At 41.6% G+C, this 15,033-nt stretch overlaps 1 protein-coding gene across 1 annotated transcript in view; it reads left to right on the top strand.

Annotated features, from left to right (window-relative positions):
- Positions 1-2,707: 2,707 nt before the first annotated feature.
- manba (mannosidase, beta A, lysosomal) overlaps positions 2,708-15,033 on the top strand; it is an 18,258-nt gene continuing 5,932 nt past the window's right edge. Inside the window, exons 1-13 of the mRNA XM_037695290.1 lie at positions 2,708-2,914; positions 4,076-4,170; positions 4,256-4,361; positions 4,441-4,614; positions 4,684-4,807; positions 7,105-7,274; positions 7,359-7,469; positions 7,703-7,854; positions 8,070-8,187; positions 12,947-13,033; positions 13,239-13,406; positions 13,489-13,707; positions 14,732-14,896. Of these exons, the coding sequence (XP_037551218.1) occupies positions 2,708-2,914; positions 4,076-4,170; positions 4,256-4,361; positions 4,441-4,614; positions 4,684-4,807; positions 7,105-7,274; positions 7,359-7,469; positions 7,703-7,854; positions 8,070-8,187; positions 12,947-13,033; positions 13,239-13,406; positions 13,489-13,707; positions 14,732-14,896 (1,896 nt within the window). The remainder of the gene's footprint in view (positions 2,915-4,075; positions 4,171-4,255; positions 4,362-4,440; positions 4,615-4,683; positions 4,808-7,104; positions 7,275-7,358; positions 7,470-7,702; positions 7,855-8,069; positions 8,188-12,946; positions 13,034-13,238; positions 13,407-13,488; positions 13,708-14,731; positions 14,897-15,033) is intronic.

Genomic DNA, 15,033 nt, shown 5'->3' with positions numbered 1-15,033 from the left:
AAACTAGGAGCAACAAGTAAACGCGAATATGTACGTACAGTCGTCTGAAAGATGGGCGGAGTGCACGAAGCTGCAACTAGAGGAGAGCGCGGCCATTTTATCCTTATCAAATAATAATCTTCGATAGGAAAAGGAGGAGAAACATGAGGGTAGATCGTGGTATTACAAAAAAAGATCTTTCACATCTTGTCTATCAGGACACGATTTGAGACATCAAAAAACTACCAGCAGCTCAATTAAAACATGATTACATTTGACATCAAGGTGTTGAGATTTGTCTGTCCATGAGCGTTTTTTCTGATCAGCCACAGTTTTTGAAGATGTCGTTCCAGCCAGCAGTTCTGATAAGCTTGCACAGAAAGTTCTGGGGGGGGGGGGGGGTGCGGGGGAAGGGGGGGGGGGTTAGATGAAGCTTTTGTCCTTGGGTACTCATGTCCCAGGAGAAATTTGATGGTCAGCCTGTCTCCGAGGGCATTGGGAGTCTGATTCAGATAAGCTTGATTTTTGTTTTTTCTTCAGGCAGACAATATTTTTTTCTTCAGCCTTGAGTCCATCTGGGCGTTCTGGTTCCGAAAAAGCCTAATTGTGGAATTTAATTCCACTGATCCATGCTATGAGTCTCCTTCAAGGTCGAACCCACCACGCTGACGAGTCCCAGAAGCTGCAGGTGGTCTGCGATTCTCAATCGCCTCCACCTTACATTTAAGCTCGTAGACCAGATGATTTAAAGTTCCCACAGCGAGGACCAGACCTTCACACTGACTCGGAAGCTTTTCCATGGCCCAAACTGCTCCCGCTGTCTTCTTCAAAAGTCGATAAAACAGAGCTCCGCCGATGCCAAAAAGCAGAGTCCCTGCTATCATAAATCCAAATATGTAAACGTCTTCAACATCCTCCTGAGACAGGACTGCAATGCACATCAATTGCCACACTCCCCACGAATCCATGACGTAATATAAAACTAGATCTGTAATATATGATGGAGCTAGGTTGTTGAGAGCTTTGTAGGTTAAAAGTAAGATGAATTCAATTCTGAATTTGTCAGGGAGCCAATGGAGAGAAGCTAAAACTGGAGAGAGATGATCTCTCCCACTCAGGGGCGGACTGGGACAATAATCCAGGCCGGGAATTTTGATACCATCCCAGGCCACCACCACCTGATTAACGCAAACCACCAAGACCGAGTTCAATTGAGCGCACTTTGAATGCATGTTGTTTGCACACGTCTAACTGAATACCTACATAAATCTTTCTTCTGTGGTGCAATAATCCATCCTCAAATCACATAAACTGAAATTATGTTGCCCTATATTTTGCTATGCATAAGACTGAACTTAGTTTTTTGGATTAAAGACAAAAGTTTCAACAAGTTTTTTTTTTATTTGTCCAGAGGACCTGACTTAACTTTTTTAGATACAAAAAAATCTGAATTCCTAGACATTTCAACATTAAACTTTTTTCAGATCCTAACCCATATTATAAAATTTGCAATATTCTTTGTAAAAACTTAAAAACATTTGTTATATTAAGTCAGTTTTGGCCCACTTAGGTCCCTCAAAGTGAAGCTAGCATGTGGATATTAAGCTGTGCTGATAAACTGTGCCAGAGTTCAATTTTTTCAACACAAGTGTTTCTCTTACCTGCTCCATTACGAACAAACATTAATTTATAGCACTTAGCACTCTCTGGCAGCAGCATTCACGCAGACTCTCTCACTGGTACATTTTCATTTTTAAAACTTCTTGGTCTGCTGCCTTCATACATCTCCTCCTACAAGTCTCTGTGAGTGCAGCTACAGCGTGCGCTCTCAGGACATTATTACTTGCAGTGTTCCCTCAGTGAGGTCTGAACTTGGCTAAAGGGTCTTCTCCTACTCTGCTCCTGTTTCCTGGAATATCTTGCAAAAAGACCTGAAGCTCTTGACCTTGACCTCTCAACCCTGTTAAATTCCTGGTCAAAAACAATGCAGACATGTTCCTTTTTTTTTTTTACACTGCCTTATAATCTAGCTGGGGGTGTTTTTTTTTGGGGGCGGGGGGGGGGGGGTGGGGTTCAATACTTTTTCCTTTTGACTGTCCTTTTGGTTGCCATTTTATTTTAATTTGTAAATAAAATAAATAAATTTGTACGCCTCTTATATATCTAGACATGATCAATGATATTTTATCTTTCAAATCACGTCTAGATATTTTCTATCAAACTGATAAAAGTTAAGCAGTTTCTGCAATTTTACACCAAATTTGAATTCGTATTGCCAGCTGATTTATGAGGTTTGTCCCAATTTCAGAAAACATTTGCGTCTCTGTCAGACAACAGTAGTGGGTTTGGGTTAATCCACCTGTTTTAGAGTTTTAGTGTTTAGAATAAAACCTTTTCGGCAGAATGTCTCCCGTCCCGCTGTGGTTGATTGGCTACACTCGGTTTACAGCCCGGCTGACAAAAACGTCTGGTGGGCGGATTTTACCTATAAAGCCCTGAAGGGAAACCCCGCCCTTAGTTATTCGTCATCATTTCCACCCTGCTCATCATCCGACTAAATTTAAAGGAAATGCGCACGCTGTCACGGGTGGCACGTGACAAGTACAACCCTTAGATCGTTAGATGTAAACAGAACCCATTTTCATGGTGTTTGGTGCAAAACATAGTGTAAAACAAAAAGTTAAGATTAGATTTTCGTATTTACGATGCGCACAACACGCCAGTCGTCATGACGCAACATCCGCAGCCTGTTCTCTGTGTGCTGCTCAGCTTGGCTTTGGGAGTTTGCTCGAAACTTTCTCCATTTGCCGCGCAGCACCTGGAGTTGTCTCTGAACGGGAAATGGCGGCTGTCGAGCTCCAACGGGTCTCTGTCGCTGCCGGCGCAGGTGCCTGGCTGCGTTCACTCGGCGCTGCTGCAGCAGCGGTACATCCAGGTAGGACGAGACTCGAGCTGGATCATCAAGCCTGCATCGGAACCGGGCCAACAGTAATACATTTAGTACTGCAATGCATTAATATTTAGATATATTATTTATATTTAATGTTTAGATATTACATTTTAAACTTAAAAATATCAAAATGCCAGCACTGTAAATTCCAACTTTCTGGGGTGCATTTAAACTTTGCATGATGTCATTATTCAAGTTGCTGGTGAAGATTCTCAGTCATCCAGGACATAAAGTCCAGTTGTTTTTGTATTGAACGCTTTTTGAATTATTCAAGTTCAACCAAAATCCCATTTGATCTCATTCCTTAATTTTAATTTAATTTTTTACTTTTTTTTTGTGTGCAAATGTTGTCTTTTTTGCCACCAAATATCAGAGCGCCCAATTTCCAATTGAGCCCTATGTTTTAGTCTATTTGCAGTTTTTAAAAATAATTATTTTCAAAGCTTAAAGACAAATATTTTGTGCAGAATAACAAGAACAAGCGTGCTTATGCATTGACAACACTCACACTGCAAATGCTTCCTAATGTCACTTTCCTAGAACATATTGATCCAAAGTACAGGGTACTGCATATTTAAAAGAATAATCCACCTTGAGTAAAGTAATTTTAGATCTTTATGCACAAAGTACTCCACTTCAAATTAAATGTTGCTGCATTCTATAGACATAAATAATATGTAACATTGCACAGATGTTTTTTTTTCTTCTGGTTATTCTGATGGTGCAACACGGTGGTGCAGTTGGTAGAGCTGTTGCCTCTCAGCGAGAAAGTCGCTAGATCAAATCCCAGTCTGGGGGCCTTTCTGTGTGGAGTTTGCATGTTCTCTCTGTGCATGCGTGGGTTTTCTCCAAATACTCCAGTTTCCTCCCACAGACCAAAAACATGCATGTTAGTCTGATTGGTAACTCTAAATTGTCTTTAGGTGATAGAGTGAATGGTTGTTTGTCTCTATGTGTCCCTGTGATGGACTGGAGACATGTCCAGGTTGTCCCCCGCTTCTCGAACAGTGATTGATGGATATGGGCACCAATGACCCTCGTGACCCAGAAAGGAAGAAGTGGGTAAAACATGATGGATGGATGGATGTTTATTTATTTAGAAAGTAGAAACAAGCTGGAGTTAAAAATGTCTAATTTGTCTTGCAGGACCCATATTTCAGGTTTAATGATTTATCATATCGATGGATTGCACTTGACAATTGGACGTACACAACTACATTCACCGTTTCTTCCCAGATCAGGTGAGTGTGTTGATGCTTTTGTCTTAAAGATGAGTTTCAGCTGCCTGTACATGACCTGCCAGCTGCGTGTCGTCTTCATTCACAGGGCCAAGCAGAAGGTGCTTCTTGTTTTTGACGGTGTGGACACCGTTTCCTCCATCTCACTTAATGGGATTGTTGTCGGGAGGACGGATAACATGTTTCGTAGATATGTGTGTTAAAAACTAAAGTTTCACAATGTGCATTTTTATTTGTCAGCAAGTCATTACTCAAAGAATCTGTTTGGTGTAGGACTTGTCAGTCAGGGACCTGCTGCAGGATGGTGATAATCTTCTGCAGGTTCGTTTGCTCTCACCAGTCCTTTACGCCTTGGAGCGGAGGAACGCTCACTCGTCCTACAGAGTGCCCCCCGAGTGTCCCCCGGATGTCCAGAAGGGGGAATGCCACGTCAATTTCATTCGAAAAGTAAGAACCAAATAACGTTTTGTATTAAAATATGACATGTAAGACATTTTTACCTTCTTGTTGCTGCAGGAGCAGAGCTCGTTCAGTTGGGACTGGGGACCCTCGTTTCCCACAGTGGGTTTGTGGAAAGACGTTCGACTGGAGGTGTTTGATGTCTTGCAACTCATCCAGCTTTCTTCTCTTCCCTTGTACAGTATGTTTCACTGAATGTGACTTGTTTATTTTTACATCTCTACAAGAAGAGTGAGAACAGAGGATCAGCAGTATTCTAAATGGCAACAGGAAAGGTTAAGTCGTGTCATCTGGACCAGTTTGTTTAAGTGAGAAACGTTTCGTCCCCCATCCAGAGGACTTCCTCAGTCTACGGCCTGCCCACTGAAGTCATCTGGATGGGGAACAAAACTTTTCTCTAAAAGAAACTGGTCCAGATTACACGATTTAGCCTTTTTATTGTTCTATACATGGATGATTGAACCTACAACCTTTATTCTAAATGACCTTTGGCTCATTCCTCATGTGACTGAACGTGTTGCGTTATTTATCTGCACAGGAGCAGTTGTGCAACATGCACTAGCTCAACAAATAAAGGAGCTTATTTTTGAAGTTTTGTGCATTCTTGTAGCTTTCTAAGCGGCAGGGTTTAGTTTTAAAGTGCAAGTCGAGTCAAATGTATTTATAAAGCCCATTTAAAACAGCAGCTGTTACCAGAGTGCTTCACAATAAGATCAAGGCAGTAAATAAAAATAACAAGATGTAATTAAAAGCAACAAAAATAAAAACATGCACATAACAATGAGAAATGATGAAATACTAAATCAAGTCGCACTGTGTTAAACGTCAGAGAAAACACATGTTTTTAGGAGAGGTTTAAAAACAGGAAGTGAAGTGACCTGTCTAATGTTGGGGCCAGATTGTTCCAGAGTTTAGGGCCCATGACTGAAAAAGCCCGATCTTCTCTGAGCTTCAGCCTGGTTTTGGGGGGTTGAGATGGTGTAGTAGAGGTAGAGCAGCTGACTCAGGACCAGAAAGTCACAGTTCGACCCCCAGCCAAGCCCACATGTTGTGGTGTCTCTGAGCAAGACACCCAATCCCTAATTGCTCCCCGGATGCTTACATAGCTTCCCACTGCTCCACCTGGGTGTATCTCACATGTGATGGGTTAATGCAGAGAACTCATTTTGCCATTGAATGGAAACATAGAATGATGACAATCTCTTTGGTACAACCAAAAGCAGCAGGTCAGATGATCTCAGCGCCCGAGAAGGAACATATGGTTGAAGTAGGTCAGAGAGATATGAGGGTGCAAGGTCATTTAGACACATAAGGTCAACAGGAGAATTTTAAAACCAATTCTGACACATCCAGGGAGCCGGTGAAGAGAGGACAGAACTGGTTGAATGTGCTCAAACCTACGAGTTTCTGTTAAGAGCCGAGCTGCAGCATTTTAAATGAGCTGGAGACATGAAAGCGTGACCTGAGACCTGGCTGACCCCAACATAAAGCGCGTTACGGTAGTCTAGCCAGGTTGTAACAAATGCATGGACTATTTTTTTCAACATATTTTAACATATAGATAGGCCTGTTGCAGTAAACAATAAATCAATTAATCACATGATAAATGGAAATTATCAACCTCATTTTCATTTATCGGCTTTTATCGTTTTTGTGTTTCTCTTTTTCTACTGAAGACACTGGATGACAAAAGGCTCAACTCTGGTGCTCTTCACTGACCTCTCCCTTTCTCTTTTTTCTTTAAAATCTATTTTAACCATCCAAAATCACGTGTTTGGGTCGTTAAAAGCAGCTAAGCTACGAACTAAGCTAACAGGCTGACCTCGGGAAAAACCTCCATCTTGTTGAAGCTCCAAAAGTCACGTTTGAAACCTGTGCCTTTGTGTAAAAAGTTGTTTTTCTCTGCAAAAAGAAGCTGAGAACTTGTTTACTCTTTTTATTAAAAGCTTTGTGTGAAAAATGCTATGCTAAAAAGCTCAAACCACACTGAACGTCCGACATTTTGAGAACCAAAAAAACAGGAATGAGAGACAACCCATGTCAAGTCAAGGGGCCTCCCTCCCGTTTTTCTTAAAAAGATGCTGCTCGCTCCCTCACTATCCATCCTTCAGTTCAGACGGTCTGATACTGCCATCCGGTGGTCAAAAATGGTACTACACACAAAACAACCAACATTTCTTCTTAAATTTGACAATAATGACTAATTATTGTCAACTTTCAAACAATATTATCGTTTATCGCAATAATTTCTGAGACAATTATTCACCCAGCAAAATTAGTTATCGTGACAGGCCTACATACAGTATAGACAGAAAGATGTGGGATAGTTCAGGTTTTAGTTCTACTTGTGTGTGTTTTATTGTAACAGCAGCTGATTCTTGTGTTTGGATGATTTCCTCTGTAAATAAATGCACTAGTTCAGTTTATCGATTTGTTTAGTTTTATTCAGACTTGTGATTTGTTGCCATCTTGTTTCAGACCACAGTTCCTCACAGTGGAGGCTGCAGGTTGAGCTCCTGGTTGATGCCGTGCCGAGCACCAGTAGCCAAGTGGAGCTCTCGTTATCAGAGCTGGACTCAGAGCGAACCGTCCACACACAGTTTCTGCAGGGACGGCTAAAGTACAGCTTCACCGTACACATCAACCAGGTGCACGGAACGGCTTTTTTTTAAATTTAAGCATACTTTATTGTCAACAAAATCAAATTCCTACATTGTTTTTTGGTTATCCAGAGCAGCAAGGTGGATCTTTGGTGGCCCAGTGGACACGGCAGTCAGCCTTTTTACCATCTCACTGCCAGAGTATTTCAGGATAAAGATTTAATCCTGAGCTCAAAGTCGAAGGTCAGACTTTACTGCCTGTGAGAACAAAATATCTTCTTGTAGTTTTTTGATAAAATGTCTACATGTATACATTTGCAGTAAAAAACAATGGGTTTAAATAGAAAATATTAAATTTAGTCTTTTCTCGGCAACTTTACAGAGAAAGGCCCTTCATAATATTTTTTAACTTGAAATAAGTTTGTTGTAAAAAGTAGTTTTTAGTCATTTTAAATGCTAACATGTCGTTGCTGCAGGTGTATTTTCGCACAGTGGATCTGATCCAGGAACCAATTGTTGGATCTCCAGGGTTGAGCTTTTATTTTTGCATAAATGGGAAACTGATTTTCCTCAAAGGCTCCAACTGGATCCCAGCTGACTCCTTCCAGGACCGAGTCAGTCCTGCTGTGTGAGTTGAGTTTGAACTGGGTCCCTGAAACACTCGCAGCTCTTGTTTTGAGTGAAAACTGAAGTTTGCTGAAGAAGCTGAAACTTACATATTTAAATATTGTTAAATATTAATTGAAAATTACACCAGCATTCACACTATTATTTCAGTGCTTTTTGAAATCAAACAAACTTTGATGAGTTTATATTTGTAACTGTTTGCTTTCTGTGTTTCAGTTTAAGGAACTTGCTTCAGTCATCAGTGGATGCTAACATGAACGCCCTCAGAGTCTGGGGAGGTGGAGTATACGAACAGGATCTGTTCTACAGCATCTGTGATGAGCTGGGGATCATGGTAAATGCTGCTGTTTCCAAAAGTAAACCTTAATGGACGTGTTTTATCATAATGTAGCCAGGTTTCTCAGTTTTGTGCAGCTTCTTGCTCTAAAGCGTTTCAGATACAATGAAGATTTTCAGAAAAAAGGGGTGGATTATTTATCATATCTCTGGTTTACAATCAACATGATTTAAAAACTGGTGTGTAGTTTAAAGTCTGTGCTTTTGACCCAAATTAAAATGGAGTTGCTGAGTTTTTTTATGTATTTTTGGAGTCACTGAAATGCTGTGTCTTTTCTGCTAGAGCGGCTAAAATCGATGATGTGACTATCATATGTCGATTGGCTCTGGGTGGGGGGTGTTCTTCAGTCAGAGCAGGCAGGGCAGGAGACTTGAGAAGGCTGAGCACCACTTGTTTTTAATTGCGCTCTCCAGTAAAACTGTTTTGTTTCGATCTGACGAACGCCATCTTAATGTTGATTTTTTTTTTCCTTAAAACCCAACCCAAAAGCTCTCGTATGAGGCGGACGCTTTCTCTTTCCTCTCCCGTCCTCCTCCTGCTTTTTTTTCTCTCTGTCTGTGTATCGGAGCTCCTATTTTACACATCTATTGAAATGAAAACTAATGTCATGGATCTGGTGAGCTGGACTTCCAACGCAATCAACAAAATCTTTTCAACAAAGTGACAGGGTCCTGGAGAGCCCTCACGTCCCGCTGAGACTCAAGCTGCAGGATACGTCATGGATGTGGGAGCCGTTTTGTCTCAGGAGGACGCCAACGACATATATAATTGTATTTATGATAACAGGTTTCCTGCTTTTTGGAATCGGCTGGTTCCTGGTTTATCGACATATAAGAAGATGGCTGCAGCTAATTTGGCCCTTGTCAGGCTGCATGTCTTGTGAAGGTTTGGTTCATGCTACGAGTACTCAAAATCAGCTGATTTACGAGTTAAACCATAAGATTGAAGAGATTTGTGAGAATCACAGGCCTGCAGCTTCTGGGAATCACCAGCATGTTGAAAACAACCTTGGAGGAGGCTCATGGCACGGACAAGTGGAATGCCCACAAATCTGGTCATTTTGGATTGAAAGTACCAGCAGGACTCAAGGCTGGCAAGAAAAAAACAGTCTGCTTGAAAAAATCAACAATTGTGGCTTATCTGAATCTGACTCCCCTATTTGGCCTCGAAGCAGGCCGACTCATCAAATTTCTCCTGGGATATGTGTAAAGTAGGGCTGGTCCATATCATATCATTCACGATAATACCGGTAAAAAAGCTTGCCTGGGTAAATAAATGATATCAGGATATGCTAATTTCATGACGCAATACATCAGGGCGCCCCGCCCCGTTAACAGAACTGAGCGCGCTGAACGACCACACCGAATTGCGTAACACCCCCCCCCCCCCCCCCCCAACTCCACCTGTCGGTACTGGTGTGACGCTAATTAGTTGTGCGCAATACTAGCTAGCTGAAAAGCTAAAAACAAACAACGCGCGGCTCAACTGTCTCTCCCTCCCCCCCGCTCTAAGCTGCCGGTACAAACACAACTCATCTTTTTTTCTCTCTCCCCACCCTGCTCTGGGCTGCCGGTGCGGGCTTCATCTCCCCCGCTCTAAACTGCCGGTACAAACATGCGCAGGTCTGTCTCTTAGTTCCACAGTCCATGGAGCCAGAACAGAGTCAGGTGATCAGAGACAGAGCATCAGAGAAATGAATCATTCCTGCAGGAACAGAGGAAGCTGAAACACCACAAGCTTCAGGGTCAGCTGATCACCTTGTTACAAGTTCTGGAAGTTATAGCTCATTTAAAGTCAACATATATTTTGTTACATTTATGCTCAGCAGGTCTTAAGCTTCATTTTATTTAGTTATTTTGGCAAACTGCACCTGCACTTTAGTTTTTGTGGTTTGTAGTTATTCTGGACAGCAGTCAGGTCGGCAGTCTTACCCATGATTGCGGTTTTGAGTAATGAACAAGGCTGGGAGTTTTTAAAAGCCTCGGGAATCTTTTGCAGGTGTTTAGAGTTACGTCGTTGATTCAGATGGTTAGGTTAATAGCTTGTTTAAAGAACCTTTTCATGATATGCTAATTTTTTGGGACAGGCATTTTGGGTTTTCATGAGCTGTATGCCATAATCATCAGTATTAAAACAATTAAAGACCTGAAATATTTCAGTTGGTGTGCAATGAATCTGAAATATATAAAAGTTTCATTTTTATCATTACATTATGGAAAATAATGACCTTTATCACAATATGCTAATTTTTTTAGAAGGACCTGTAGATTGAATACTACTACTACTAAATAAAGAAATTTCAGTAAAATTACCCCTTGTTTTTTTTATTTTATTGTATATAATACTGCAAAGCAACTTAAGTTAATTTTATCAAATAAATAGGTACGATTTCTCTTTTTTTTTTGTTATATCACAAAATTTATCGTTCTTGTCGGAATGCTCTGAAATATCACAATATTTGAGCCATATCGCCCACCCCTAGTGTAAACTAAGGAAAAGCTTCTTCTATCCCCCCCCCCCCCCCCCCACACACACAAAAAAGAACTTCTGTGCAGGCTTATCAGAACTTGTGTCGGCTAACCAACATCTTATCAGGACTATGGTCTATCTGGAAGTGCTTCATGTTCAGATCTCGCCGTCAAATGCATGTAACGTGTTCATAAATGTTCTGCTGGTAGAGTTTTTTGACGTCTTGAATCATGTCCTGATAGGACAAGATGTGAAGAGATCTTTTTTGTACAAACCGGATTCCAAAAAAGTTGAAACACTAAACAAATTGTGAATAAAAACTGAATGCAATGATGTGGAGGTGCCAACATCTAAAATTTTATCATCCATCCATTATCTTTACTCGTTTGTTCCATTTTGGGTCACGGGGGTCGCCGGTGCCCATGTCCAGCAATCACTGTGCGAGGGGCGGGGTACACCCTGGACGGGTCGCAAGTCCATCACAGGGACACATAGAGACAAACGAGACAAACAACCATTCACTCTCTCATTCACACCTAGGGACAATTTAGAGTTACCAATCAGCCTAACATGCATGTTTTTGGTCTGTGGGAGGAAACCGGAGTACCCGGAGAAAACCCACGCATGCACGGAGAGAACATGCAAACTCCACCCAGAAAGGCCCCTGGAACGGGGTTTGAACCAAGGACCTGCTCGCTGAGAGGCAGCAGCTCTACCATCTAATATTTTATTCAGAATAGAACACAAATCACAGATCAAAAGTTTAAACTGAGAGAATGTATCATTTTAAGGGAAAAATCTGTTGTTTCCAAATTTCATGGCGTCAACAAATCCCAAAAAAGTTGGGACAAGTCCATTTTTACCACTGTGTGACATCCCCCCTTCTTCTTACAACACTCAACAGACGTCTGGGGACAGAGGAGACCAGTTTCTCAAGTTTAGAAATAGGAATGCTCTCCCATTCATGTCTAATACAGGCCTCTAACTGTTCAATCGTCTTGGGCCTTCTTTGTCGCACCTTCCTCTTTATGATGCTCCAAATGTTCTCTATAGGTGAAAGATCTGGACTGCAGGCTGGCCATTTCAGTACCCGGATCCTTCTCCTACGTAGCCATGATGTTGTGATTGCTGCAGAATGTGGTCTGGCATTATCGTGTTGAAAGATGCAGGGTCTTCCCTGAGAGAGATGTCTAGATGGGAGCATATGTTGTTCTAGAACCTGAACATAGTTCTCTGCATTAATGGTGCCTTTCCAGACATGCAAGCTGCCCATGCCACAAGCGCTCATGCAACCCCATACCATCAGTGATGCAGGCTTCTGAACGGAGCATTGATAACAGCTTGGGCTATCCTTGTCCTCTCTGGTCTGGATGACATGGCGTCCCAGTGTTCCATAAAGAACTTCACATCGTGACTCATCTGACCACAGAACAGTTTTCCATTTTGCCACACTCCATTTTAAATGACCCCTGGCCCAGTGCAAACGTCTGAGCTTGTGGAGCTTGCTTAAAAATGGCTTCCTCTTTGCACTGTAGAGTTTCAGCTGGCAACGGCGGATGGCACGGTGGATTGTGTTCACTGACAATGCTTTCTGGAAGTATTCCTGAGCCCTGAGAGACACTGATACTCTGAGAAGCTCTTTTTATACCTAATCATGTTGTCAATTGACCTAATTAGTGTTAATTGGTCTTCCAGCTGTTCGTTATATGCTCAATTTCCATTTTCCAGCCACTTATTGTTACTTGTCCCAACTTTTTTGGGATTTGTTGACACTGTGAAATTTTGAATCAACATATTTTTTCCTTTAAAATGTTACATTTACTCAGATTAAACTTTTGATCTATCATCTATGTTATATTACGAATAAAATATTGACATATACCATCTCCACATCATTGCATTCAGTTTTTATTCACAATTTGTTTAGTGTCCCAACTTTTTTGGAATCTGGTTTGTAATACCACTATCCATCCTCATGGCTATTATCTCTTTTCTGTCTAAAAAAAAAAGTATTCTGAAAAAGGATAAGAGGCTGCACTCCTGTAGCAGCAGCAACGTGCACTCTGCCCATCCTTCGGATGACTGTACAAAAATAATCTCACTGTATCCTGGTACAATGGTAATAAAGCTTATTCTGATTCTGATTTGTTCAAGTGTTAAAGTCTTGGGTAAAATAAGAAATAGCAGAGCAGTATTGGATGTGTGATTTTGTTTGTAAGACCAGTATGACTCATAAACATGTTGCTGGAAAGATGGCAGCTCACAGTATTGAACTGTGTATGTTTAGGTTTGGCAGGATTTCATGTTTGCCTGTGCCATGTATCCCACTGAGGACGACTTTATTCAGACAGTGAGGGAAGAGGTCATCCAACAGGTGAGGAGGATCGCTGTAGTATTTTTTTGATTTTGAACATGAAATATGGTAATTAAAACACAAGGCCAGGATTCTTCACACATCTTAGTTCATTAGGTTTAAAGATGACAACCAAAATAGTGCAAAAATAGATGTGTCATCATCAAAACCACCAATCCCTAAGATTTTTCTTTCTCTCTTTTTATGTCTCATTTTTGTCCTTCAGGTCCGGCGCCTGAAGTCTCATCCCTCCATCATAATTTGGAGCGGGAACAATGAAAATGAAGCTGCATTGGCAACCAACTGGTTCAACATCCCAGCTTCCCAGACGCCAACATACATCAAAGACTACGTGAAGCTTTATGTGGACAACATTAGAACAATTGTACAAGAGGTTAGATTTTTATTTTTAAATACATTTGAACTCCTGTAGAAATCAGAGTACAATATATTATAATATATTAAATCTACCTCAGGAGGACCAGAGTCGTCCGTTTCTTGTATCCAGTCCAACTAACGGGGCAGAATCTGAGCAGGAGGGATGGGTGGCAGCAGACCCCTATGATCCTCACTTTGGAGACGTTCATTTCTACAGCTACAGCCTTGATTGCTGGGACTGGAGAACATTTCCTCGGACCCGCTTTGCCTCTGAATATGGCTTCCAGTCCTGGCCTTCTTTCTCCACTCTGCAGCCGGTAAATAGGAATTATACTGTAGATTCATATTGCCAGAATTTCAGAATCAGAAACTATATTAAGCAGGCTGAAGCATTAACATAGGAATTTCAGACACATGATGTGTCATTTGAGTCAGAATACAGCACTCCGGGTACTCCAGTTTCCTCCCACAGACCAAAAACATGCATGTTAGGCTGATTGGTAACTCTAAATTGTCCCTAGGTGAGAGAGAGAGTGAATGGTTGTTTGTCTCGTTTGTCTCTATGTGTCCCTGTGATGGACTGGAGACCTGTCCAGGGTGTCCCCCGCCTCTTGCACAGCGACTGCTGGATATGGGTACCAGTGACACCCGCGAGCTGAGAATGAAGAAGTGGGTAAAGAGGATGGATGAATGGATGGATGGATGATTGACTTTGTAGTAGTGTCATCTGATTTGCGACCATTTGTTTGGGACATTCGGGTGAAGGGACGAGCTGAGCTGTCAACTGATCCCCACACCTGGTAGTAAGTTACTAACAGTGTTTTAAGTGAAGGTGGGGTGCTGTTGACCTGAACCAGTGATGTCATCAGGAGGTGGAAGGAATACTTCTCAGACCTTCTCAATGGTCGTGGGACTTTGGTGTTGGTCTGTCCATTAGAGCTGTCATTTCTAACCTGGACCGAGCCAATATATTGTGCTGGATGGGCGGGCCGGGTCGGTGTCAGGCTTTTGATTGTGTCAGTGGATGCACGTGGCTGATGATCCAAATTGGATCACCAGCCGTTTCACCGTGCTATCTGGCTAGTTGAAAGAGGTTAAAAATGTTCATATGGACCTCTACCAGTGACCCACCTGAAACTTATGGGTGGGTTAGTGGGTTGGTTGGCAGGTGGGTTGGGTTTATATCTATTAAAAAAAAAAACATGTAAACTATTTGGGAAGAAAAACCTTAATTTAAAATGGAATTTAGGACTTAAGTAACTTCAATCTTGGTACTTCAAAGCTGAAAAAAACTTTTATATACCAGTATATTTGTATCTTTTGTTATGTGGTACACCAAAGATTTCTATACCAGAAGACTGGAGCTTCGACAGTAACTTCACCTCCCATCGTCAGCATCACAACAGTGGAAACCAGCAGATGTTGCAGCAGGCTGCTCTCCACTTCAACTTACCAAACTCTACTGATCCTCTAAAAAGATTTAAAGATTCTATCTACATCACTCAGGTAAACCACTCAAGCCATACTTCTATCATCTAGTGCTTACTACTGTAATACTACAGTACAATGTACATAAATTCATGAATTCATGTTTTCATTCATCAGGCGGGCTTAGTATGTGTGTGTGTGTGTGTGTGTGTGTG

This window comes from Nematolebias whitei, chromosome 21 (assembly GCF_014905685.2).
Source record: "Nematolebias whitei isolate Nwh7 chromosome 21, NemWhi1, whole genome shotgun sequence".
NCBI classification, from domain to species: Eukaryota; Metazoa; Chordata; class Actinopteri; order Cyprinodontiformes; family Rivulidae; genus Nematolebias; species Nematolebias whitei.
The sequence above is the reverse complement of the archived record's forward strand: the minus strand, read 5'-3'. Positions and strand labels throughout refer to the sequence as shown.